Genomic DNA, 26,599 nt, shown 5'->3' with positions numbered 1-26,599 from the left:
GTCTGCCAACACTGTATGACTTTGTAAATGTGTAAATTTGAATAAATGCAAGTGATATGAAAAAAATACAAAATAGTTTCTATTTAAGTCACCATAATACGGATAGATTCGTTTATAAGGTGGTATAATTAAGCAAAAAGGCAAAAGACAGAACAGGTTGTGCTTGAGTTTGTTGCTTGGTGCGTTGCAACGAACCAAAACGTTAATAATATTCAGCGCAACTTTCCCCCTCAAGTGCTCTGTTGTTTTTATAAAACTGATTTATAAACGTTTTATAAAAAAGAAAGGAGAAATCTATATAGTTTGTAAAGATTTATTAACATTTTGAGGTATAACCTTCCACAACAGAAAATAGTCCCTATGAACTAATGTTTGTTGTTTTTTTGTTTGTTTCAGTAAATGCAATACATTTTTTAACTATAAAACCTTGCTTAGATGTGTTTCAGTTCATTTTTCTGATATTAAATAACTATTAAAAAAACGCTTCGTGTAGCAGGTAAGACCATTTTATTAATTGTTATCAATAATCTAATTATTGTCGCGGCGTTCTTAACAATTTGCGCATCTCTATATAACACACGGTAGTTGGATTTATTGAATTAAAACTGCTGTGGTTGCTTCGGTTTATTCCATTTGGTCTCTCTGCTGCTTCTGTGAACGGTAAGAAATATCTATTTCTCTTTCTCTCCCACTTCGTTTATTTGTGCGCTGGTGTCGTTGCTGCTACTGTGAACGGTAAGAAAGCTCGATCTCTCTTCTCGCCCGCTTTGTTTATTTGTGTGCTGGTGTCCCGTTTTTAAATACTTTTATCGTTTCTTTTGTGTTCTTGGTATTTAGTAGGGTGAACAGTTGAGAAAGGAGACTGATCGTTTCGGTTCACCCGAGGTAATGTATGTGTGTGTTTTGTTTTTGTTTATTTGTTTTAAATGATTTTAGGGAGTTTAATTGTTTTTAATGTATAATAACAGCAGCCTAGTAATTTTAGTTTTAAATAAAATGTCTGAATTATGTTTCTTTTGTTTATGGTTACGCATATGTTTGTCTCTCTCTCTCTCTTTTTTTAAATAGCAGACGCGTTGGCAACTGTTTTGTTTATTCTTTGTTTCTCTATAATTTTGCTTATGTTTGATTTGTTTTATTTATTGGTCCCTGTGCTTTAGTGTATAGGCCCTATTGTTTGCTTTGATTGGCGTGTTTAAACACTGTCTTGTGTGTTTTCTTATGCTTGCTACGAAGAAAACCCGACTCGATTATATTACCTACTAGTGTTGAATACATTGTATGTAAGCCCCTTCGTTTTCGGTTTAATCCGATTTTTACCGAAAAATGCCAAGGTTTTACAAAAACTATTCGTTTTTACCGATTTTCACCTGAATTTTATATCGCTCAAGTACATAAAAATAAATACAATACATTGCATTACATGTGTTATGTTAATAATAAATTAGTCTACGCATATATGCACAGCTGCTTGTTGAAGTAAGGCAATGCAGATGAAGATATACACACATAATACACTCAAGCAAGCTCAGAGGTGCGTGCGCAGCTATAGGTACTGACAAATCTTACACACCTCGTACAACGTTCAATTTATTATAGTAGCAGTTAATGGTTTTAAAATTAAAATGGGACAAAAAAGAAACTATCAGAGTATGTGGCAGAACATAATGAGGTTTTTGAGAGAGAGAGGGGAAAAAAAGTACAGGACAGGGTGACTGAGTGTTTGCGCTGCAAATGGTGTTGCATTGAAAGAACATTTAGACAGCAAGCGACACTTCTGACTGAAAGAAGGCCGCCAAATTAGAAATCAGCATGCATTGGAATCATCATTCATGCGGGCACGGCAGAAAGATCGAAATCAATTCGATGCAGTAAGTGAATTTGTCTGTGCCCTATGTTTTTCAGGGAAGCTGCTAGGCCTTGCTGATGGTCCTTTGGGGAGTTTGTATGAAACTTCTGTCCAGCTGCAAAATCCTTGCCAAACTTAATCAACCTGACCAAGAAATATTTGAAGGAGAATGATGTTGCCCTTACCAACAAAATTTAAAGAGAGGTTGACTGGAAAGCGGGGATCACAATATAGAAAATCTGGTAACTCGGAGCTCCCCTTACTCCTGGTATAATTGAGGGATGGCGTAGTCAAACATATAGCCCTATAGGCTGGGTGCAACATTAGTAGATCTGTGAGGTGCCTGCATATTCTAGGTAACATTGTTGCACAATGCTGAAGTTGACTTCTTATTCGCATACAGCAAACGTAACACAAATTGAATAACTGGTGTATTTGGGGGGGTTTAATCAATTTGGGGACACATTTCAAAGTCGATTCTCACAGAGGGGGAACCCCTCTACATACTCTGTATGCATTTATCCCGGCCCACATCAGATTGTGATACAAAAACACGAGACAAACATGGCTCAACAAGTTGGCATGTTATCCAATAACGCAAATTGAAAAAGTAACTGGTGTTTCAGGGGTTACATTGCTTTGGGCCACTTATTTCAAAGTTGTTTCTCACAGAGAGAGAACCCCTCTACGTCCCTTATGTGTATTTATCCCAACCTAAACAGATATTGATACAAAAACAGCAGGCAAACAAGATAGCGCATTCCAACTTATTTGCATACAGCAAATGTAACACAAATTGAATAAGTAACTGGGGTATTTCAAGGGTAAAATCGTTTTGGGCCACTTATTTCAAAGTTGATTCTCACAGGGGGGGAACCCCTCTAGGTCACCCATGGGTATTTATCCTGGACCAAAACCAGATTTTGCAACAAAATCAGCATCCAAACATGGCACATGTAGGTGTAATTTACACGGGGGACTTACCCCCTCACTTTCATTATTGCAGATAGAATAATCTTTATGCATGCATCAGTTACAGAAACTGTGTCTTAACTTAATCCTGTTAGAAACTTTTTCAAACTAGTCCTTTTGTTTGTGGTGTTCTGTTTTCACACTGTGTCTCCACTCCTCCACCAATCTTGTTTAGACACCTGCTAACTTTGGTGCTCTGCCCAGATGCCAAGATATGAGACTTCAAAAATCTTGCTTAGCTAGTTACATGTGCTTTAAGCTGTATCAAAATATGAAAATAAAACTTTCACATAGAACTTATAATCAAATACATAATTTAATACTTTATGCAGAATGTCATCTCCTACAACTTGCATGCAATTTAAAATAACAAAACTTACATTTTGTACTAGTACAATGGCTCAATTTGTTTTTCAACAGAAGCTGAAAAATGCAGCAGCTATACATTCTTCTGTAATGTTCATTGGAACAGGAACAATGCACAATATTGTTCTGTATCACAAGATACAAAAGACAATACATTAATGTAAGCAGCGAGCCCAGGTCAAAAGGTGCAGTGCTAGGGAGTGTGCTTTTTTTCCATTTGCTCCTGCAATGTAAATGACTGCTAGGTATTCTTTATATAGTGTTGTGCAGTGTATTTATTTATTTATTTATTTATTTATATATGCACCAGTAATTTCAAGTACTGGTCTTATTTCCTTGCAGTATCCATGTGGCATTCCGTAACCCACGAGTGACATAGTACTTGGAAACCAGAGAACAAAGGTTACAGTTCTCAAACGTACAAACATAAATATACATTTCTGAATTGCTGTAAAATAGAAAGTTCTGGAAGACAGACACTTAAACATATTTTAATGTTTATAAAATATTTTATGTGGTACAAAGTTGTAAAGTACAAAACATGATCATGTACCTATAGAAAAATAACTGGTTACTATTTTCAGCAGGATCAGATAATCCTGCAAATGTCCATTAATACTCTTTAGGGTATTACAAACAGGTTCCCCAAGTAGAACCAAGATAACAACTTCACCACAACACTGAATATGGTTCAAGGTTTCAGCAACTAGCATTTTTAAGAAATCGGCTGGCATTCCACCGCAAATGAAGCACTCACCAAATAGATATATAATGCATTTTTGGAATGGATATATTTGAGATATTTTTGTATACAACACTTTGTGTGAATGGACAGTTTTATAATAACAAAACAAAAACCAATAAAATAAAAATGTTTCTTCTTCAAATGCTGCCAGCATATACTGTGTCTATACAACGTGAAGCACTGTATTCTAAATTGGAAGACCAGCTTTGTCAAACTTAAATACTTTTAAAAGAACTGTGTTGCAATCAATAACAAAACCCGTTCCTTAAAAGGAACCTGTACTTACTGATCAAATAGCAGAGTTTTCTCAACATAAAGCAGAAACAGTTTTAATGTTCAGTTGAACAGTGGCACTGTACTTTTTCTTCAAGAAAATGCACATTTCTATGGTATACGCACATTACATATTTAAGAGATTCCAGACCACATTTAGCAAACCTGAATATGTCAAGTATTTGTCTGGAGTTGTGTGCAAAATGTCACCATATTGCAGGGATTTAAATCAAACAACCGGTAAATATGGAAAAGCAACTTTAGTGAACTGAGACATAACACAACAGCTGCTGTTTGTATTGCAATTTGTGAAACGTGGTCTGTAAACTCTATATTAAGCACAAACAAATCTGAATCAGAAAGAACATATTACTAATAAGAATGACAAGTATAAATGAATAAAGCAATATCTACACTTTAAAAATGAAAAAAAAAGCATTATGACACAAAGCATCACAGCTTTTGCGATGTTTTGCTTTGACAAAACTTTGCTTTGTAGTAAGGTAATAGAAAATTATGCACATGTAAACCCACACATCATTTGAGCATTAAATAAAAATAAAAAAAAGATACTGATTTGTAATCAGCTTCCTCACTCTATAAAAGGAGTTTTGATTGTAGTTGAAATATTCAATCTGCATTCCCATTAAAATAAATGAATTACTCTTGTACAAAACTTATACAAAAACAGTTGTGAAAAAACAAACAAACATACATACAAATGTAGCCATCTTTAAAACCTAGCGATACAGATTATACATTTCAGCACAGAGAATCCACAATGAATGAATGAATGACTTATTGATTGCAATTGCAGATTTAATGAACTGTGATGGGTGCTCAGGGCCCAAGTGAATGATAAATTTGCCCGGAGGCCTCGATGGCTACCTGCACGAGGCTGGATGGAAATACATGAACCGTTACATGCATCCCAGTGCCGCAGATAGAAAGTGGCTATGGGTCACCTCCCCCCAAAGACGAGGCCACCAAACCATCAATGCAAAATAATAATAAATGATTAACGCACCCCACAGTGGTGTGTTGCCACCTACCCCCCAAAATATTGAAGTTATGAAAATGAGCAGCTGAGACACAGCCTGTCCCCCAGAGCATGACTGCACTGGGGGAAAAGAGCCCTTCTCCAGCCTGACCACGCACCCCACAGAACTAAATACAAACCGCTCGGCACTCAGGTAAGGAAAAACCCCCTATTCACATATTTTTAATTTTTGAGGTAGGGGGAAACCTCAGGGAATCCGTGGCTGAGGGTTGCCCTTCCTCCAGGCTCTAAGCGGTCAACTCCCGTTTTGCCTTCCCAGCATGTAAGAGGCCAAAACAAAAGAAGCGACATGGGAGAATAAAACATGGAGCCTTTATGCGCTTGCTGATGACGTGTTGGTTAGGGGCGGACTCTCCTTGCAGAAAAGCAACCAAGTTTACAATTACAGAAAGTTACAAAATTAACACATTATTGCTGTATACTAAAAGCACATGTTTTCCCCTCCTCAAGTGAAAAGCACAGTATTACAATAATGATTGACAGTTATATTGACACAAACACTGAATGCAGCATTATACATTATGCTCTCTTCAGCACATACCATTACTTAAACTAATTCACAAAGTGACTGGTCTAACATGCAAGTATGTTGCACACTGAGGGCAATCTGCCATGTCCTCTTGCACTACTAGAATTTTAGGTGAAGCAGAAGGATATGGATACGTCTTGTTTCAGTTTTCTTATGTTGAACGGTGCATATATTGAATTCTTATTTATGTCCACCATATTTCGAAGTCCAGTCTGTCCTCCCATGGATAGCTTGCACGGGTGGTGGCCGCGGCATTAGCCCAGATGTGCTCTTGGAAGGCGGAGCAAATGTTGAGGGTTGGCTTCGATGGGATGCATAAGCTATAAACAAACACCAAAAGCAAAAAAAAAAAAAAAAGTCAGTTAATAATTTAATGTATAAAGTGTCAGCACTTGTACAGGCAGTATTACAATGACCACTAGTTTTGTGCACAATTTGCAATGGAAAGTATCAAACACACTCACTGTTCCTCATTCTTAAACAGGTCTCATGACAGAAATAACTCCTTTCTCTAGCCTGCACAGATACTTTCCAAGAGATAATATGCCTGTTACCAGGTGAACTAGGTGAATCTACAAATGATGCCAGCTGTACTTTTTGGCCAGCAGAACCTACTTCCTTCTTAAGAAACGCATAACCCAAGGATTTTGTAATGTTCTTTACATAATGCACAATACATGGTGGGGGATGTTATTTGTGTAAGAAATTAAAATAAATCATGGGAGGTACAGCCTGTCGTACATACCATAGGTGTTTTTTATCCTCCCTCTGTATTTATGCCTTTGGCTTCAGTAAGACAAGTTTCTGACAAAAGCAACTAATTATGACCTCCCCGCTTTACTCCAGGTACTCATTGGGTCATCTGGGAACCCTTATCTGACTGCTTAAGCTCCTTTAAGCTCTGCAACTAAGCACTACAAATGCACTAAACTTGTGGCTAGGGCATTTGCTATTGTCCTTTTAGTCATTTATCATTTTAGGCACCAATAGACAGTGCTAACCCAATGCATATGCTGTCATTTTCTAGTTCTGGACTGGCTACAGCAGGTTCAAAATAGTCTGGGAGGGATCTGCATAAAACCAAGCATCAGCCTTTTTTCTTACCTGGAGTGGTTCTGCTACCTGGTAAGGCTCCACCAATGACTCCCAAGGGCAAACCGACACCTGCCCACAAATTGTTTGTTGTGTGGTATTTGCGTGGATTGGTCACCAAATTCTTTTTTGCTCCTATGCCTGAGAGGAAACAATGACAAATCAGTACTGGTACCAACACAACAGAAACATACACGAGTGTGAGAGTGAAAGCATGCACAGTGCAGTAAAAGTACTGTGAACCATGCATTGCACTCCCTTTCTGTATAAAACATATGGGTATGCCACTTGGTTTATGGTATGTACTCATGCACAGTTAAAATATAAATTTATTCCATTGCCTAATACAGAAGTCAGTGTGAAAGTCATTTTGTAGCTTTCTATCATGAATGAAAAAAGAGATAAAAAAGGAGATACTGCTTATTATAGTATATAGGCAACAAGTGAATATAGGAATACAAAATGGATTTGTGAAACATTACTATTATAAAAAGTTTGCTATAACATGGATTTCTTTTAAAGCTGCACTTTTGAGATCTATGGAATGGAAATTAAAAATAGGCAAGATTCAAAGAATTATCTTGTTGAGTACAAGCACTTCTAGTTTATTATCAAATAATAATAACAATGACTACAGCAACTAACCTGGTAAATACCTAGACTGTTTCAAGTAATGCTGTTTAGCTGACATCGCCCTAGATGTAGTCGGATCTTGATATGAAAGCAAGTTATTTACATTTGGAAGACTGCCAATCCCTTTGCTGTTTGATGGATTGAGAGCCAAGACACTTCCAAATCTGTAAAATATGGGATTAATTTTAGCTACCACCACAGGTAACTGATCTTGAGATTCTCTAAAGGAGGGAATTTTACCTGCCCAGTGCATCTTCTCCTTGTCTCCTGTTGTCATTCGCCATCTTTGCTTTATTCAGAGAATTCGTTTCCATCTCCTCAAAGCCCTCCCAGTCATCTGAGCTTTTCAAAACACCTGAAACGTGACCCCATCGTCGTCTACTACCTTTTGGATTGTCATGAAAAACAGGAGGGCCTGAGTTTTCTGTCTCTGGTGCTGCCGCTTTCTACAATAAAACGGTATACAATGTTATCTTTCCCAGGGCTTTATTTATCAGTAAAACCATAGCAGAAGGTACATTAGGGACACTTTGGCCCAGCACCACACTGTAATGCAATCGTTCAGTCTGGACTCTGAACCAGGATTTCACAATTGCACATGGCTTCAATCTCTATCACAGCATCCAAACTAACATTACCTTTCCAAAGATTTCTATTTCATTGCTAAGTCCTTAAATATTGTGAAGCAGCTATACATTTATTTAGTAAATACTGGGGTACATTTATAAAACGCCTAACATGCTGTATCAACAAGGCAATTGTTAATACATGTTTGGCCCTTTTTCTTAAAATTAAATTTAACAAAACACAATTAAGACAATCCACGTCAAATAGGAATCTCTGACTTGTGGTGTCAATATGTTTAAGGAATCTTACCAAAAATTTAATAAGGCAAACTTTTTTTATTCTTCACCTACATGTGCCCCAAATCTCTGAAAGCATTTTTATTTTCAGGAGCCATTTTAAAAGGATATATGCAAGCTATTTTGTGTTGGCCGTTTTGAAATTTGTAGTGAAAAAAAAGTAAATGGCAAGCATTTGGGAAGTTACAGACAGACAGATCTCCAATATGGCTCAACCTATGGTAGCAGTAACATTATAAACAATTCTGTTTATTAAAAAAAATGACACATTCAGTTCCCAGAACTCTTCTACACAAATACTCAAGCACGTATGTTTGGCTCCTACCAGCAAAGACTCTTTGGCTTTTAACACAGGAAAGAGAGGCTGGTGAGGCCGGGTCTGTCCTTCCAGTTGTGTTGCTCTGTCAAACACCTCCTGTGTAGAGTCAGTCTTGTGTGGATACGTTGGGTGCTGAGCAGGCTGGATTTGTTGTAAGGGTCTAGATGGGGAGCGGTGCTGGTGCAGAGGTGGGGGCTGAGGAGGACGCACAGGTTTCAGGTGCTGTGGTAGTTGTTGTGGCTTTGTTTGTGGTTTCTCTAGCTCTTGCAATTGCCGAGGAGTCCCCAAGGCTTGACTAACATAGAAATAGGAACAACGAAGTGCCTAAAAATAAAATACAAATTTAAATATAAGGTATTGTTTTGTTTTTTTTCCCACCTTAAAAAAAAAAAAAAGTGTATTACTGTTTCTGAACTGATGTTAAGACATATTCCCCTTGGTATTTGACTTCATTTCATTAGTAGGTGTGGATAATTTAGGTTTTTATACACACAATCAATTTTCTGTAGTTGGGAAGGAGCACTTATCCAATGCAATACCTGACTGGCTGTAGGGCGCTTCTTTGGGTCCCACTGCAGCATATCCCTCATGAGATGGATCGCCTCACTGCTAGCGTTAGGAATCAGGGTCTTCAGGTTGCTGGGGACACACTGTGGCCAGCGGAAATGCATCACTGCAGCAAGTTGAATGCCTTCAGTCCAGTCATTCTTTAATATGAAAACAAAACGTACTAGTTATAACTGCAAACACACCAACAAAACAAAGTGTGCACCCATGTATTCTCTATGTACTATGAAAAAAACAAATGTGAAAGGACAACAGATGTTTCTTACAGAAATTGATTATTGACCTATGGGCTGTGCATAAAAATATTTTAAAAAATGACTAATGATTCAAATTTTTATGATCAACAAAAGTTAACAATTCTTCAGGGGAGTACAATAAAAACAATTGTTGGTAAAAGACACCCCCCACCATGGCGTAAAAACGTAAAATGTTTGACACATTCACAATTGAATAAGCCTCTCCCTCTAAAATATGTATACATATATGATTGCATAGGTGAGACTGCCATGTTTACCTTTTTTGGTGTCCCCAATACCTGGCAGATTTTAAACATTGTATCGACTTCACTTGAACCAGGAAACAGAGGCCTTAGGGTGTAGAGTTCTGCCATAATACAGCCAACCGCCCACTGGTCAATTGGAGAGCTATAATTAGTGGACCTCAAAAGAACCTCAGGTGCGCGGTACCTTTAAAATAGACGTTGAAAAGCAGATACAATTAAGAAAATAGACAATTAGGTCAAATTCAAAATGCCCTCGCTGGTAGACCAATTCCTTTTCCTGTACCATGCATTATAGACTTACTGGAGGCCGACTGTCTTCTGCAGATGATCACCATAAATGGCAACATGCATGAAAACGGATTGCTCTCAAAATGGTTATCTATCGGAGAGCTTATGCAAATTTAAAACCCATCCTTTAAGGCTTTAGAAAACAAAAACAAAAAAGAAAAGTTCAGCTACTGATAACTGAATCAGTTTACATCCCAGAAGTAAGATCAGCTGGGATAATACCAGCCACCATTGACGTTTTATGCCTTTCCCATACAAATCTCCTATTTGAAGCAGCAATAAAGAACTCACCATCTTGTTGAGACATAATCAGTATAAGGCGGTCGAGATCTAATTTCAAAGTCAGCTATTTTAACAAGTTCTGGACCCATGCACAGGATATTTTCAGGTTTCATGTCTCTGTGAAAAAATCCTAGAACATTGGAAAACATAATTAAATCAGTGACAGCACTTAAAAGAAGTTTAATTTGTACTGAATACCAATGACATTTAAATAACTGATGCAGTGAAATACCACCAATTACTTGTACCACACAGCTCTGTGCAAGTAAAATCACAAGCTACACTGTACCATGTTTATGAATAAAGGCCATTCCTTGCAGTATCTGATACATGAGGTTTCTTACAGCTGATTCAGGAAACAACTTGGTCCTGAAAATTAAATTGAGAAAATGTTTTAACTTTAGAATACACTGTAAAGTTCCTAAATACACAAACATGTTACCCATACAAAAGATTGATGAACCCACTTTAAATACCTACAGAGAAGAAAAAAAAAGGGGGGTGGGGGGGGGAGGTATTCACCTATCTTTCATCAACTGGTAGAGATTTTCCTTCATATATTCAAACACAAAATAAAGATTATCGTTTTCCCGGATAACTTCCTTCAGTTTGACTACATTGGCATGGTTTAATTTCTTCAGGGACTAGAAAAAAAGGAAAAGCTTTTAGACCTTTATAAATAACATTTAACAGTGAAAATAACACACAGAACTCATTCACACCTGGGCATTAACATTGCGTTTACTCAAAAAAAAAAAAAAAAAAAAAAAAAAAAAAAAAAAAAAAAGCTGAAGAAATTGAAAGTAGGTTTTTCATATAATATATATATATATATATATATACACCTCTGATCTAAAATCCACATTAGCCATTATCCTTATAAAAATATATTGCATAACTGCTACTGCCTTATTGTTTTTTAAAGGAATAATATGACTGTTCAGTGTCCTACAGTACTGGTGTGGATAGCGTTCCATTACAGAAAGAAACATGTGTTCAAGTTTTATGTTTAAATTAAAGGGTTAAAATGGCATGCTGTCACTGGCTTATTGCATTTTGTGTGTGTGTATCCTGTGAATGGAAAGAGACAGCAACAGGGTTAAGCCGGTCTAGGAATTAGACTAAAGTACAAGATTACGACCGGTTGCAGCTGCTGGGTGGATAGGGGGAGGGCAAGATGACAAGATCACATGTATAGAAATACAGCCCTTTGACATTTTTCACAAAGACCTTTTAAAATCCCAATTAAAAAAATGAATGAATTACCTTGACCTCCCGGAGATTAATGCATTCTTCCCAAGAATAAAACTTCCTTTTCATTCTAGACAAAAAAGAAATAAAACCAAATGTTGGGAAATTATAACAATTACTAAGTAAATGTTCCCAGAATACTGTAACAGAGTGAGAACTGTCTACAAGGTATATTAGCTCTGTAAAAAAAAAACAACACTCATGCAATATAACATTCCACCATGTATTATTCAATAACCTCCAATTTGGGTTATTTGCCAAGCTAGAAAATAGGTCCAGAAATCTGATTGCAAGGCCAGTAACATCTTTATTTTGTCACTGAAAGCAGAGCACCATCTATCTGTAGATGTCTGCTCACAGTGTCAGTACTTAAAACAAATAGAAATATCCAGGAAGTTTTATTATAAAAAAAAAAAAAAGCTGAATGTTAACATAATTAAATGTGAGTGTTTTCCCATTTCCATTTTGAGATTAATGTTAACTTCGGTGAAATTCATGGGGTGTGAACCAGGGCTTTGCTATTTCCTAATTTCACCTGTCTATCATCATTGACTCCCTATTTAAACCCAGTCACAGCTCAGCTCTTTCTCTTGCGTTAGCTTTTTTCCTCCTCCTCCTCTTCACTTTTTTCAAATGTCGCGTGCCTCTGTGTCGGTCCCCTCTGGGGGCATAGTGATTCTCACTTCCCCGACCTAGAGTTCCAGTAACTCCACAGGTTCTTTGTGCAGTCAGAAGGGACCACCTGCCACACTATTCTTTCACAGCTCATGTGCTTTATCTTGCCTCATGAAAGAAGGCTCTGTCTTACTTCCTCCTTTATCCTCCTGGGATGTGGCCCTCATACTCTTAGCGCTCAAGTCCCGTAACTAATAATTATTTGTTTTCTTTCAGATTCTCTTCCGTATGTCAAGGCTTCATATGAGCCGTTCCGTCCTTTGAAGGTCGAACACGGTCGCAAGGCTGAGCCTATAACGACTCTGAGAAGTCAGAGGATTCTATGTTTCAGGGGACCAGAGGCCGATAGGGCCAGCCTCGATTCCATAGGGAAGGCTCTCTCGATTGGAGTCCGTCCCGTCCCGTCCCGTCTCTCTCTCTCTCTCTCTCTTTAGAGGCCGAGCCTTGAATCCTAAGTTGCAAAGCACTCCCTTCCTCTCACAGCCCTGTTTCCTGCCCCGTGAAAAATAAAATCTAATGTATATGTTTAAAAATATACTTTAATGTTTCATAATTTTTTAACTTGAGATCAGTGAAATGCATTGGCTTTGTAGTGCACACTGCACAAAGCTTTTAAATGAAGGACCTATACAATATGCAAAGTCAGCTGACACTACGCATACGAGACCATTCATTAACTAAGGACCATGTGATGTGCCTTTAAAACGAAATGTGGTCTACTTCTGCATGGTTGTTAAAGGAAATGAATCACATATACCGGTTGCTTCAGTATAAAAGAAAAATATATATTTTAAGAAGGGGTGAGGTCGTCTGAATGAAATTCCTTAACAGTTCTCTTTATAAACTTGTCGGTTACAATACAGGTTCCTGTTTTAACAGCTGGATTGCTCCCATACACACTGTAGGAATTAGATGGGAGTTTAAGGGTGTCTGAACAACTGTGGATACTGTTCATGACTAAAGTTTGAGATGATAGAGATATAGATAGATTATTATATATATATATATATATATATATATATATATATATATATATATAAAAATAGTAATAAAAAAATGGGAATATAACTTCACTTGACATTTGATTTCAAGTTCATGCTTAATTACATGTTAAGCAACTTACTTTTTAATAGCAACCAGTTGTCCTGACTCGAGGCTTCTTCCCAGGAGAACAGAACCATAGGTCCCATCTCCAAGCGGCTTGAGAGTAGTGTATCTGTTCATGATGCTCCTTCACACTTTCAGCATAGCTCTACAAACCAAATGTTTTGTTTCAGGATGGGTAGCCCTCCTGTTGAGTGCAACCAGGTTTTTCTGTGACAGCAGCAGCGGAGAACATAGGAGGCTGCGCTCAGGTCTGTAGAATTCATATTTCTACAGGCTTCGCTTTTACCTGATGAAAAACAACAAATTATAGATGAGATATTTTTATATGTAAATAGATTTTAAAAAAGAAACCTTTGGATTAAATTTAATTCCAGATATCATTTAGCATTCATCTCTCCATGCCCGACAAACCCATCTTAACTCAGAATTATTAAAATCAAAAAGCTTCTATTTTACCGAGAGACTCTGAACAACTCATTATTTTATGAGAATTCATAGTTGCTGCGTCAGAAATAAAAAGAAGAACCATCCTTATAAATTTCTATAACGTTAGTGATCAGGAGCGATTAGGCAAGCAGATGGCCTAAGAGCCTGATTAACAAGATGCCAAATGTTATCCAGGCCTAATCCAGATATACTGTAACGGATAAAAGTGTAGAACAATTGCTAAAAATATAGGACAGCTTAATTAAGAAAGGAAAGGGCAAGTATCCAAGTCCCAATTAAAAGGTGGGATTGCCTACTATTTTTTTTATCACACATGCATGCCTGACACAGTATATGTCAAAATACACAAAACCCAGATATGACTTGATTATTAGAATGAATGAATTATATATATTATATATATATATATATATATATATATATATATATATATATATATATATATATATATATATATATATATATATATATATATTCTGTAAGGATGTATTCATTAAAAAAAAAACAACATTTAAAAGTTTACACACAAGAGTAAAATGTTACTTTGCAGCTGTGTTGGCAGGAAAAAAGCAAGTCTCTCTCGTCTCTTTTAAGGTTTTAAACGTTATGTTAAAATCATCTCTTAAACATTCCATCTCCTAAGTGCACTGGAACCATAGACTACGCCAGGGCCATTTTGTTCTGAAACATTACATAATACAGCACTGATCACTCAAAATACAAAATGTATTTAAGGATACATGTTTGGATAACACAGCCAAAGGATATGCACATATAATCCAGGATTTCTAGCAGGTCTAATTCTATTTTCTAATTTATTTGCCTATGAAATTTCTTTCTGTAAAGTTTTTTTTTTCTTCTAAAAATCACTTGTTAAATAATGCTACTGCAAAGGAACTGAATTCAGTACAATGAACAATGCAGCTTGCTTGCCATTATATGTGGGTTTTTCAGTACCAGGTCAACTATAGAAAGAGACGATTATACAGATAAGCACATCAGCTGCCTATGATCAAATGTTTTGCCAGATAAGATCAAAATTATGAAGGAAGAACTGACTAACTAAAAAAAGTACTGTATCAAAAAAAATAAGACTGTGAATATGATTACTACATCATATCAATGTTATACGGTTTAAAAAATGTTATTGTACAGTATTAAATAAAAAAAAAAAAAACACAAATAACTGTCCTAAATTTTTTACATTCAGAATATATACTGGTATCCACGAATATAATCTCCAGAAAAACTGATTATTTGTTACATTTTACATTTCATAAAATAGTAATAAAAAAAAATGGATGATTGACTTTGGCAGATGAATCTGCCTCTGGTAGTCATGATACTGGTCTCTCTTGAGACCTTCATCAACGCCTCTGTTGAACTAAATAACTGTAGCCTTTCTGAACGGACCGTACACCACTCGCTTTCATACAGGTACTTCACTCTCGTTTGGACACGGTTCCAAACAGACTGCTTAGCGACTTCCCTATACGCCTCGGTCTACTAAAAAGACTCTGTACCTAAAACCAGTGTTATGTTTTGAAAACGTCGCTTCCTTTTTTAGACTGGCGCATACAATTTTGTTTAAATTGTACTGTATCATCTTCGGTAAATACAAAGATTAACAAAAATAAAATAAAAATCTTACAAATGTATATTTAAAAAAAAAAAAAGTAAATACATTAGGAACAGACACTCTGAAAAAAATGCCATTACTGTTACCTGATTTACACAGTATTTCCAAACTGGCACCCTGCGTAGTAAAGCAGGATTTATGTATTATTTCTAAATCTAAAACACTGCAACTTAAACAGTATCACGCAAAATTGTGTAGGTTTCCAATCACTCTGGTTACGATACAACGACACTATTGTTAACTTCCAATCAACACACACCATTTTGTTTCTATCATCAAGCGATAACGTTGCTGTACTAACCTGCTCACTATCAATCCACACCACTGATAGTTAATGACATCCCGTTCGCTGCCACCCAAACAACTCCATACTGCTTGGCAAATAACATGGCGCAGGCAGTCAACTCTGCGCAGTGGGCTTCCTTTAGGGCGGTGCAAGACCGTGGCGGGTGAACCTAATAAAATTGCCTTTAAATCCACTTTTTCGTAAACACGCCTTTGGGCGGAGTTTAGAACTGAGCGTTTTTTTATTTGTTTTGCTATGGGTCGATCTCTAGAAATATATGGTCGCCAACGGACCTAGGAGACGCTGAACCGTGCTGTTGTTGTGTTTGGTACCGAGGCACATTTTCAAGGTAACCAGATGAACACAGTGCTGTAAAGTAACAAGTGTACAGATTCATGCCGTGGACTTAGGTGAATATGAAACACGAACCAGACCTGGACTTTCTTTTTAGAACACATACCTCTAGTTTCCCCCTTGTCTCTCTTCTACCCTGATGTAAATCATTTAAAACTTTACCAATTGTTAATTCCTAATTTAACCTATTTTTTTCTGCTTGAAAAACACAACACTTAACGTAGAAATGTAACGTTAAAATATATGGTTCTGATGCTATAGCAACGTTAACCCATTAAAACTAGTTAGGAAGCAGTTTTATTAATCTACAACAATACGAAAAATAAAAGTTACCGTTAGTTTTAGTGTACCTTATTTCCATTTAAGTACATAACCCGCGTACGTGATCTCCTTAAACACCCTCCCTCCTCCTGAAAATGATTGAAAACCTCTCAGAAGTACGACTAAATGCACTGTCAGTGGTGTACTACTTCACTAGAAGTAGACGTTGCAGTTGTGATGTGTAGCTACCGCAGAAAGAGGATTACTATAAGCGATTGTTTTCTTTGTTCAACCACATCACACGTTCACGTATTTAAAGAAATAAACGATAGTACTCAGAACACCTCAAGATTTGTCAGTTATTCATTTACTATAAAAAATTAATTAACTTTTGCAAACCCGTCTTACATCAAACTAATTAAAAACTAAAAACACAGCTGTAATGACCATTAAACAAAGCACCAACAAGTGCTAAATTCGCAAAACATTTAGGGCCTGAATGTTTTCAGCACCATCATCCCAGAAAGGAGAAAAACGCTGGTTAATGTTATAGGCCTGAAAATAAATAAACTGATACAATTTAAATCCCTAGATTATAATTTTTCACTGTTTATTTGTACTTGGGTAATGTCTCTTTTTGTTGAACTGCAGGATTAGATTATTTTAAATGTTCTACACATTGAATAGTAATGGATAAAATAAAAGGTATTTAATGGAAATTCCTGACTACATCTGTAATTTAGAAGTGTTTTACTGTAAGTAGGAGTAACAGGATTATGCTACCAGTTTGAAAGTCTCCTTTTACACTATTACACAGTTTAGCACTCATTTCAGTAAATTACTTTTTTATTGTCTTAAGACATGCATCCTCATCTTTTGTAAACCAAGTGCAAAATGTACTTGTATTATTTGCACTGCAGGGGTTACAGCGTGTGAGGCAGGCAGATCTGGACAGATCAGGATAGAACTCTTCAGAATAAGGTTAACAATGCTGGATTTTTAGTTGAGCACAACCTGACATTTTCAGTGGCTCCACATGCAGTAAGTTTGTTTCACAAGATGTTTCCAGACAGTGAGACAGCAAAGCATTATACCTGTTCTTACACAAAAACATCTGCCATTGTAAATAATGCACTTGAACCAGTGTTCCCGAAACCTGTTTCAGCATATTCTGTCAGAGAAAAGGCCATATAGTCTAATGATAGATGTGAGTATTGACATTACAATCAGCTTTTAGAAATCACTTTGCAACCTCATTCTTATTTTGCCCCTTTTGAAAATCATGCTGCATGTGTGAAAAAGAGTGTGCTATCCTTGCAAGGTACTCTGATGAAGAGAAAGATCAAGTCACTAGGCTTTGTAGATATGCCTATCTGTAATTCAGCAAATGCAGAGAACATATTCAGATGTATTTCATCATCACAGGAAGGAAAATTAATCTTAGGCTTGGTATTGTTGGTTCTCCCTGAAATTAATCTCATAAACTTGGGCTGTCTGTGATAGCAACCAGTAAACTTTTATGATGAGCATTTGCTATCTCTCAGTTTTAGCTATAATTCACTATAACAGTGGAATGATCAAAGCTAATGGAGATATCAGCAGAGACCGTCACATGTATAGGGAATTCATTCAGACAGGCCCATAGTCCCATCTATTTTTGAAATGTTAAACATTATAGATAGTGTATTAAGCTCTGTGGAATAGGGTTGCTAGTTTGGCTAAGTTTTTACTAATTAACATCAGGGCTGAAGAGAGAGAAACATATTGGCCTTGTTTAGAGAAAAGGACAGTGTCTTCGAAACTTTCAGGCTTGGTCTTACCATGTGCTACTGCACTGATACTATAAAATTTAACATATATATATATATATATATATATATATATATATATATATATATATATATATATATATATATATATATATATTTGGAGAAATTTCGTCATATAAACTTACAGCTGAAGCTCATTTAAATACGGGACCATTGCTCTTTCGCTTTTCACTCGTAGTTGGTTCTTCTGTTATGGCAAGTCTGGCTCTCCGTATTGTTATGTAGTTAGTTTAGCATTTTCACTCTGCAGCAGCTTGTGTCCGACATGGCTGCTGTTTGGAGAGCTCGTAATTTTGCACGCTGCGTCGTTCGTTTTTCTGACCGCGAACTGAACTAACCCCAAAATTGTTTGCAGCTGGAACAAGATTAAGAACTACAGAAAATCTAAAATGGTATATATATTTTTTTGCTTCTGTTCCCTTTGAGATTAGACTGATCGACTGGTGGTGGCCCCCTCTTCACACGGGCGTTGTGTCACCTGAATGATTTATTTACTTTACCTAGAAGGAATGCTGTGTAGAATAATACAAAACTGTAAATGTGCAGTGCTTTCAGTATACCTTTTGGCAATTATATTATATGTAGTATTTGTTTTATTATTAATGTGTGACTGTCGGAAATTATTTAGTGTCTATATGGGTGTATATTTGTGCGGGTAGTAGTTATGCAAACTTGCCAAGTACTGTCAGCCTTTTTGCGTAACGTTTTTTTTTTAATATAAATATGAAGTAAAATGGTAACAATAAGAACACGATTAAAATATGTTTTTTTCATGAAGTGTCACTCTTGCACGACATTACATATCAGTAGCTATTGATTTTCTACGTTTTGAACCTTTCATTATTGTTTGTTACTGCCCGTTTAGATCAGGAAGTAGACATTAGTTTTATTCGGGATTCTAAGGATTAAGGTACGTACATATCGCCGTTTTATTTAGGAGAAGTAACACGTGTTGTGATGCTTGATAAACTTTGTTTTGTTGTTGTTGTTGTTGTTATTGTTTATATATATATAATTTCACAGGCAGAAGGTAATTTGAACTCTACAGATATTTTGGAAGAGGAAGATAACGAAATGTCAGATGATTCTGACCTAAAGGTGAGGATTTAAATTTTTGTAATTAGCAATTGTTCCTATTGTATATTACAGGTGTCTTGAGACCCAATAGTTAATTAACTTGTTATGTAAACATTTTTGTGTTTCCTCCAAAGTGAGTGACCTACTTATTGTGATTTAATCATTAGTTGTTCTTTGTTAGAACATCATGAAAAGCTTTATTTCCCAAGTATAGCACATTTTTTTCTGTTTTATTGAATAGTCATTTTTATTTAGCTAATAAGTGATGGCCCTTTGATGTGCAGAGCAACATTTTGATACCATATTATTAATATTCCTATTAACATTTTTCCTATTCTAATATCGGATATATAATCAAGTAAAAATCTTCCCCCAAAGTAAAGGCAACATATGCATTTTATAATTGTATTAAATCCAATATGCTATCTTCACATAATTCAACATAATAATTCAATAATAATTCAAATATGTGAATTGATCACACGCATTTATTTTTTTTTTAATCATTAATGACTGTACATTCTACAAAGTGGCTTTGCCTTCACAATTCCAGGTGGAGCTCAGTGTCTTTCGGGCTCAATGGATGTCTGAACTGACTCCTTCCAGTGGCACCAGAAAAGGTTTTCCTTCAAGATCTGAAGATCTCAAGAGGAAGCAGGAGTTGGCCCGGGAGGAAAAGGTAAACATTTGCCAAAACAAAATAACCTGGAATTACAATTTGAAAGAGGAAGTTATATTCAAATCAGCTGTTTTTTTCTTCTAAAGAGCAAGGGAAGTCATTTTAAGTGGAGATGACATTGCATGTACTTTGCAGATTACCAATTACACTGGAAAATACACCTAAAAAATATTATCAAGTATTCATAATTGCTGCAGGTATACGAAAATGATCAATAAATCAGTGGACTGGTCAGTCTTGCCAATTGTACATACTTATGCTAGAATTAAATATGCTAATCGTCACATATTGTCCCTCAGGCCAGCAAACTGTTCCTAAAGGCAGTGGAGCAGGAACAGAATGGAGCGGTTTATGAAGGTAAGGATAATAAGGATATAAGGATAACTGTGGGAAAAGCATGATACAAATACAAACAATACTGTGGTAAACTTTTATAAGAGCCACTGCCACCTTGCAACACTGTAAAAGTCTTGAAAGCATGGAAGGCATTTGGTTCAGTGGAAGGGTTAGAAACTTATGATTTACATTTCCTTGTGCTACAGTTCCATAACTTTTATACCTAAAATACTGCATCAATTTGTTTTATAATTGGCAAATGTTGATGGTAAGTACTCCTGCTTTTAAAGACGTGCTGCAATGCAACACTCGGGTCTAATTTTCACGGAAAATGTGAACAAAAATACAGATCAGAGAATCATATGTTTTCATATGAAAACATTACAGAGTTAGTATCGGGTATGACCTCCCTGAGCATTAACACAATCCTGGCAGTGTTGAGGCATAGACCTGATCAGCCTCTGGATAGACCGCTGTGGGATGTTCCGCCACTCTTCCTGTGCAGCTGCAGCCAGCTGGCGAAGGTTGATTGGTCGTGGTTGTCTCCTGTGGATGGCACTGGTGATTTGGTCCCTCAGATGTTCTACTGGACTCGGGTCAGGAGAAAAAGCTGGCCACATTGTTTTCTTGAAGTCGTGCAATTGTAATCCTAGTACTGTGTGGTCTTGCATTGTTCTGCTGGAAAATTGACACATCCGGATTGGCTTGCAGGAACTGAAAAAACTGTTGCCTCAAGGACTTCGTCAATATGTTGCTGAGCAGTAAGGTTGTCCTCAATCTGCACCAAAGGCATTCTTGTGTTAAACGAGATTCCTCCCCACATCATCACACTTCCACCGCCCCACCGGTTGGCAACAGTCAGCATAACGCTCACCACAACGTCTCCACACACGTCGTCTTACGTCAGGTCTGTCAAGGCAAAACGGCATTAATCTGTGAATAAAACACTCTGCTACTCTCTCTGTTGCCACCTTAGATGTTCTCTGGCCGCCTTCAATCATACCGTTAGCAACCAGGCGATCTTCATTACTCAAGCGGGGCATGGTCATATCTTTCGCTGTTCTTGCATTAATTAAATCATGTCTTTTTGAATGGCTATTTATACAGATTCTTAATCGACTCATTTTGGCAATTTTAACTCAACTCAAATACCAAAAACTGAGCACCTGCCGTTTTTATGAAATCACATGACTTGAGCTCAGTATTTTGTTATCCCAAGGAACAGTACTACTCAAACAATCAACAAACCTATATGCTCACTATTTAAAATGTAAATAATATTATGTATGTACCCAATGAGCTATTCATGTTGCGTTTTCATTGTGCATCAGTATATATACACACACACACATTTTATTTTAAATATTTGCAGTACAGTCTCTGTGAATTCATTAAAATATGTGTTACTGTGTTTTCAAGGGAGAATGTCTTATTAAAAGTTTTCACACTGGCGTCTCATCCCAAGTCACATTATGTAGTATTGCTTTCTTAGATTGTTATATGTTTATCGATTGTATGAAAAACCGCTGATGTGGTATATAATTAAATTAACTATTCAAGTCCATGTGGAAAGTAGGGATAATTATCAGTGCTCTTTTATTTCCAGCCATCAAGTACTATCGGAGAGCCATGCAGCTTGTACCTGATATTGAATTTAAAATTAACTACACACGATCCCCAGATTCTGGTGAAGTTGGCATGAACTAGTATGTGGATAATTACTCTTGCTTTAAACAAGACTTGGCAATAGAATAATAAATTCTGTATCTTGTTTCTTAGTAATTGTTTAAATGTGATTACTATGCATATTTGGGATTGAACTTTAACATGGTGCAGTTAATCTATATTGCTAAATAACATGATTATAGGGTCATATGTGATGTGTATATATTTCTTATTTATGAGTTGCACAGCTTTGAAAAGTACTGTAGATATTGTCTGTTGACAAGTAGGGTATGCCATTTCTTCAAATGGATGTGTATATATATAGGTGGTGTGTGGTCCAGTGGTCAAATCCCACCTTCGCCTCTGACTCATTGTGTGACCCTGAGCAAGTCACTTAACCTCCTTGTGCTCCATCCATTAATGTATTATAATTAATTTTTCAACAGATATATTTATTTTATTTATTTATTTATTTTCCCCCTGTTAACAGTTTGGAAGAAACAGACCTTGATAATGAGATAGATGATCTGCTATCGTATTTTCAGCAGCAGCTCACTTTGCAGGAAGCATGTCTGAAAATTTGCCAGCCGGATATTGAAATGACACAAACTCACATTTCAGGTATACATTTTAACCAAATCCAGTCTCTGTAATCTGAATGTTTACCTACTTACCTTAACCCTAGAACACTTATATACAGTAATTATAGGACAGGGGCAGACAAACCTAGTCCTGGTGTGCTGTTCTGTTCCATTAATCACTTTTGTTAAATCTAAACAGTTTTTTGCCATGGAAAATGTTCTGTTCACAGCTCTGCCAATGGAGGTTCTGATGTACATTTTCCGCTGGGTTGTCTCCAGTGATCTGGACCTGAGGGCTCTTGAACAGCTGTCTCTGGTCTGCCGTGGGTTTTACATTTGTGCCAGGTACAGGACTTTGTGCTGTGTTTAAATTGCGCGATATGAGGAACTATGATATGATTTTTAGATGGTATATTATCTTCCTATTGATCTGATGCAATTAATTTAAACACATAGATTTTATAATTTTGAAATACGTGCTTACTTCATCACATAATTTCCATAGTACATTTTAAGCATCCCTGTGAGGGTAGCTTTTATGAATTTGAAAATCTTCCGCCACATTTTCACTTTGTGAAATCTAAAAATACACTTGTTGGTTTAAGGGTAATGTGTTCATGAAGCAAGGCAATGACATTTTATCAAAAGTGTTTACTTGTTTTTGGTAAGTTATAACCAAATTAGAATCCACAAATTTATGGTGATATTTTACTTTTTCAGGGATCCGGAAATATGGCGTTTAGCCTGTTTAAGGGTGTGGGGTAGGAGTTGCACCAAAATGGTTCCTTTTAACTCCTGGAGAGAGATGTTTTTGGAACGGCCACGTGTCCGGTTTGATGGTAAGACAACAAGGCAAAACCAAGATTTTTTTGCAGATGCCATTAAAAGCTTTTAATATAAAGACATTACATGAAAAAGCTGCCTCACTTTACAAATGGATTGGTTTGTAAAATGATTGGTTTTACTTTTAGGTGTATACATCAGCAAAAACTCTTACATTCGCCAAGGAGAACAATCCCTGGATGGATTCTACAGGGCTTGGCATCAGGTGGAGTATTACAGGTAGGTTGCTAGTCTAGAGTTTATAGACAGGCACTATTGATTTTGTTGTCAAAATGCATGATTATATATCTTTTAATACATTGCATTAGTAAGTGGAGACATTGGAAAAGATAATTAAGTCATTAAGTTTTGAATATAGAATAAAATAAGATCTGACTCTTTACTGTAAATAGGTACTTTAGATTCTTCCCAGATGGCCAAGTAATGATGCTTACCACCCCTGAAGATCCTCTCGTCATAGTTCCTCGTTTGCGCAACAGGAATGCCAGGTAACCTGCATATTTGTTATTCATTAACCGAAGTTAGAAGAATTATAATGGCCATTGCGTGTTTTAACAATATTTATTTTATTTTCAGAATGGAATCTCTTCAGTTCGGTCATTATCGTCTATCCCAAGACACAGACAATCAAACTAAAGTGTTTGCTGTTGTTTCCAAGAAAAAAGTGGAGGTATAAGGAGACACTCGTAGTTGGTTTATAAAGCATAAGCATGCCAGAAATTGAATTGCAATCCTATGTTTACTGTTTCACAAATGTTTTATTAGTAGTGTCCAAAAGTGTTTTATTTTGGTCCGGAAACACAGCAATGGAAATCTGAGCTTTAGAAGGTCAGTTTTTAAAGGTTGATTATTATAGTACCATGTGAAGTTTAATACATTTAAACAATAAAATGGGAGACCTGTACTCTTGACTTTGATAAGATGAAACCAACATCTACTGCAATAGTCTGGATCAGTAAAGTCTTCTATCTGTATCAGTCTTCACAGTTTTTATCATTCCAAAATTGTCTTTATTGTACAAAGGATGCATCTGAAACCTAGCACACATTTTCGGCGAGTCATCTAGTCTTCCCCTTACTTCCTGTTTCTGCATTGCGCTGTTCAGGTAACAGTTTTGTTGAAGCAATTAAAACTGGATTCCCTCCCTCCCCCCACAGAAGGCCCCAGAGTATCATAACAGATACTGTAATCGCTGTAGCCCAGTCCAGGAAGCGGAGCACAGTTTTCACATGGGCCTGCAGCTCAGTTCTGGAGGATGTCAACGATTCAATAAGCTCAACTGGATCCATCACTCTTGCCAGATAACCTACAGGTAAAACCGGAACCATAATGACTTTTGAACTAATTAAGCATCTCTGTAATGGGTGCTTTACTGTATGTTTTTGTAAGTTTGCATTTTCTTTGATATTGTCTCCTGGCTGAAGTACATTTTATAATTGTTTTTGTTTCAGGTCAACGGCTGAAACTGTAGTTACTGCATTTGATATCGACAAGACATACACACCTTTGTTCTTTGCTCGAGTGAAAAGCTACACTGCATCATCAGAAAAGCCTCTCTGAATAGAAAATGGAGCTTGAGTTTACTGAAGATTCTCAGCCTAAAAAAAGCAGCAACAGCACTATAATTTTACTGTCCATTGTTTTATGCTGGATTATAATTAAGAATTTATTATGTGATTCTTATGGCTTACTACTTGATTTGAAACTATGTTTTAAAATAATATTAAATTTGAATTTCAGTAGCATGCAGATATATGGTGAATTGGGATACTTAAGGCAGGACATTTATGATTTTTCTAGTTAAATTGATTAGCGCGCGCAGTGCAGTGAAACAGCATTTGGACTGTTTCAAAGCAATTTAACATGCCTAGAAAAATATTCATGTACAACATAAATAACAGATACATATGTGCAGCAAAAAGCTAAATAAACAAATCATTTTGAAATCTATTTTGTATCTTATTGAGTCAAAATCCCAGAAATAACTGGTGTCTTATGTATACAGTAGCTAGTTGGTTTTAATTGCATAATGGTGACTGCCAAAGCTAATGTACCAGTCTTGGGAGTCACAATTGCAGAGGGTTGGGTGAGTAATGTCACTTGTCCTGAAGCACGTTGAAACAATCAAGTTTCTTTGTTTACTGGCCATACCACAAGATGGCACCAGAGACCAACAGTTTTTTTTGGTTTTTTTTTTCTTTTCCAAAATCATATTTAATTTGTTCTTGTTTAAAGTAATTTATTTTAAATCTTTAAAATGATCTAAGATCATTCAAAATGATCTAGACAGCATTCAGAATTGGGCAGACACATGGCAAATGAAATTTAATAGAGAAAAGTGTAAAGTATTGCATGCAGGCAATAAAAATGTGCATTATAAATATCATATGGGATAAAAGACCTAGGAGTTTATGTTGGCTCAGAAATGTCTTCATCTAGACAATGTGGGGAAGCTATAAAAAAGGCTAACAAGATGCTCGGATATATTGTGAGAAGTGTTGAATTTAAATCAAGGGAAGTAATGTTAAAATTCTACAATGCATTAGTAAGACCTCACCTAGAATATTGTGTTCAGTTCTGGTCACCTTGTTACAAAAAGGATATTGCTGCTCTAGAAAGAGTGCAAAGAAGAGCAACCAGAATTATCCCGGGTTTAAAAGGCATGTCGTATGCAGACAGGCTAAAAGAATTGAATCTATTCAGTCTTGAACAAAGAAGACTATGCGGCGATCTGATTCAAACATTCAAAATCCTAAAAGGTATAGACAATGTCAACCCAGGGGACGACTTTGACATGAAAAAAGAAACAAGGACCAGGGGTCACAAATGGAGATTAGATAAAGGGGCATTTAGAACAGAAAATAGGAGGCACTTTTTTACACAGAGAATTGTGAGAGTCTGGAACCAACTCCCCAGTAATGTTGTTGAAGCGGACACCCTGGGATCCTTCAAGAAGCTGCTTGATGAGATTCTGGGATCAATAAGCTACTAACAACCAAATGAGCAAGATGGGCTGAATGGCCTCCTCTCGTTTGTAAACTTTCTTATGTTCTTCTTATGTTTTTAAATTTTTAGTGTCCAGAATACATATTTGATTTGAAGAGTTTACAAGCTTTTAGAATTCTAAATATGAAAGTGATCAATATACATGCGTTATATCCTGGATGCAAGTTTAAGAGTACTTGCCCCATATTCCTAATCAAATGTATTAATACAATTATAGTTTTAC

The 26,599-nt window shown here is 36.4% G+C and overlaps 2 protein-coding genes and 1 long non-coding RNA gene across 8 annotated transcripts; 2 read left to right on the top strand and 1 right to left on the bottom strand.

The window, feature by feature from the left end:
* The first annotated feature begins 612 nt into the window (after nucleotides 1-612).
* Nucleotides 613-2,872, top strand: LOC131737362 (uncharacterized). Its single transcript, XR_009328978.1, has 3 exons — nucleotides 613-660; nucleotides 838-885; nucleotides 1,906-2,872. It is a non-coding gene; the product is annotated as an uncharacterized LOC131737362 (long non-coding RNA).
* A 790-nt stretch (nucleotides 2,873-3,662) lies between these two features.
* Nucleotides 3,663-18,376, bottom strand: LOC117411057 (serine/threonine-protein kinase ICK-like). Of its 5 annotated transcripts, none has more exons than XM_059025037.1 (13): nucleotides 18,315-18,376; nucleotides 13,390-13,659; nucleotides 11,607-11,661; nucleotides 10,863-10,984; nucleotides 10,630-10,709; nucleotides 10,350-10,470; nucleotides 9,783-9,954; nucleotides 9,241-9,408; nucleotides 8,708-9,025; nucleotides 7,760-7,965; nucleotides 7,532-7,683; nucleotides 6,899-7,027; nucleotides 3,663-6,114 (listed from the first exon to the last, which is right to left on the bottom strand). In XM_059025037.1, the coding sequence occupies exons 2-13, from the start codon at nucleotides 13,488-13,490 to the stop codon at nucleotides 5,975-5,977; spliced, it is 1,764 nt and encodes a 587-aa protein (XP_058881020.1). In that variant the 5' UTR covers nucleotides 13,491-13,659; nucleotides 18,315-18,376; the 3' UTR covers nucleotides 3,663-5,974. The 5 variants fall into 5 exon arrangements, with proteins under 5 accessions (XP_058881020.1, XP_058881021.1, XP_033873993.2 ...); XM_059025038.1 differs by lacking the exon at nucleotides 18,315-18,376 and adding an exon at nucleotides 16,450-16,472; XM_034018102.3 differs by lacking the exon at nucleotides 18,315-18,376 and adding an exon at nucleotides 15,761-16,080.
* Nucleotides 18,377-18,429: 53 nt separating this feature from the next.
* On the top strand, nucleotides 18,430-25,320 carry fbxo9 (F-box protein 9). 2 transcript variants are annotated; one of them, XM_034018106.3, is made up of 14 exons: nucleotides 18,437-18,581; nucleotides 19,055-19,099; nucleotides 19,213-19,287; nucleotides 19,820-19,945; nucleotides 20,245-20,302; nucleotides 21,888-21,987; nucleotides 22,437-22,567; nucleotides 22,758-22,872; nucleotides 23,248-23,366; nucleotides 23,499-23,589; nucleotides 23,763-23,858; nucleotides 23,947-24,040; nucleotides 24,528-24,682; nucleotides 24,822-25,320. In XM_034018106.3, the coding sequence occupies exons 3-14, from the start codon at nucleotides 19,264-19,266 to the stop codon at nucleotides 24,928-24,930; spliced, it is 1,218 nt and encodes a 405-aa protein (XP_033873997.1). In that variant the 5' UTR covers nucleotides 18,437-18,581; nucleotides 19,055-19,099; nucleotides 19,213-19,263; the 3' UTR covers nucleotides 24,931-25,320. The 2 variants fall into 2 exon arrangements, with proteins under 2 accessions (XP_033873996.1, XP_033873997.1); XM_034018105.3 differs by lacking the exon at nucleotides 19,055-19,099 and having other exon boundaries at nucleotides 18,430-18,581.
* The last annotated feature ends 1,279 nt before the right edge of the window (nucleotides 25,321-26,599 follow it).

The sequence above is a fragment of the Acipenser ruthenus genome, chromosome 6 (genome assembly GCF_902713425.1).
Source record: "Acipenser ruthenus chromosome 6, fAciRut3.2 maternal haplotype, whole genome shotgun sequence".
NCBI classification, from domain to species: domain Eukaryota; kingdom Metazoa; phylum Chordata; class Actinopteri; order Acipenseriformes; family Acipenseridae; genus Acipenser; species Acipenser ruthenus.
Note: the sequence above shows the minus strand (reverse complement) of the source record. Positions and strands in the feature narration are given on the sequence as shown.

Bases quoted from the DNA above. Each gene is read 5' to 3' on its own strand.
- LOC117411057 (XM_059025037.1), bottom strand. From the start codon at position 13,490: ATGAACAGATACACTACTCTCAAGCCGCTTGGAGATGGGACCTATGGT. The intron at 11,662-13,389 runs GTAAGTTGCTTA...TTTTTTGTCTAG, and splicing joins CAACTGGTTGCTATTAAAAA to AATGAAAAGGAAGTTTTATT. The intron at 9,409-9,782 runs GTAAACATGGCA...TTCATATTAAAG, and splicing joins TATTGGGGACACCAAAAAAG to AATGACTGGACTGAAGGCAT.
- fbxo9 (XM_034018105.3), top strand. The intron at 23,367-23,498 runs GTAAGACAACAA...TTTTACTTTTAG, and splicing joins GCCACGTGTCCGGTTTGATG to GTGTATACATCAGCAAAAAC. The intron at 23,859-23,946 runs GTAACCTGCATA...TTTTATTTTCAG, and splicing joins TTGCGCAACAGGAATGCCAG to AATGGAATCTCTTCAGTTCG.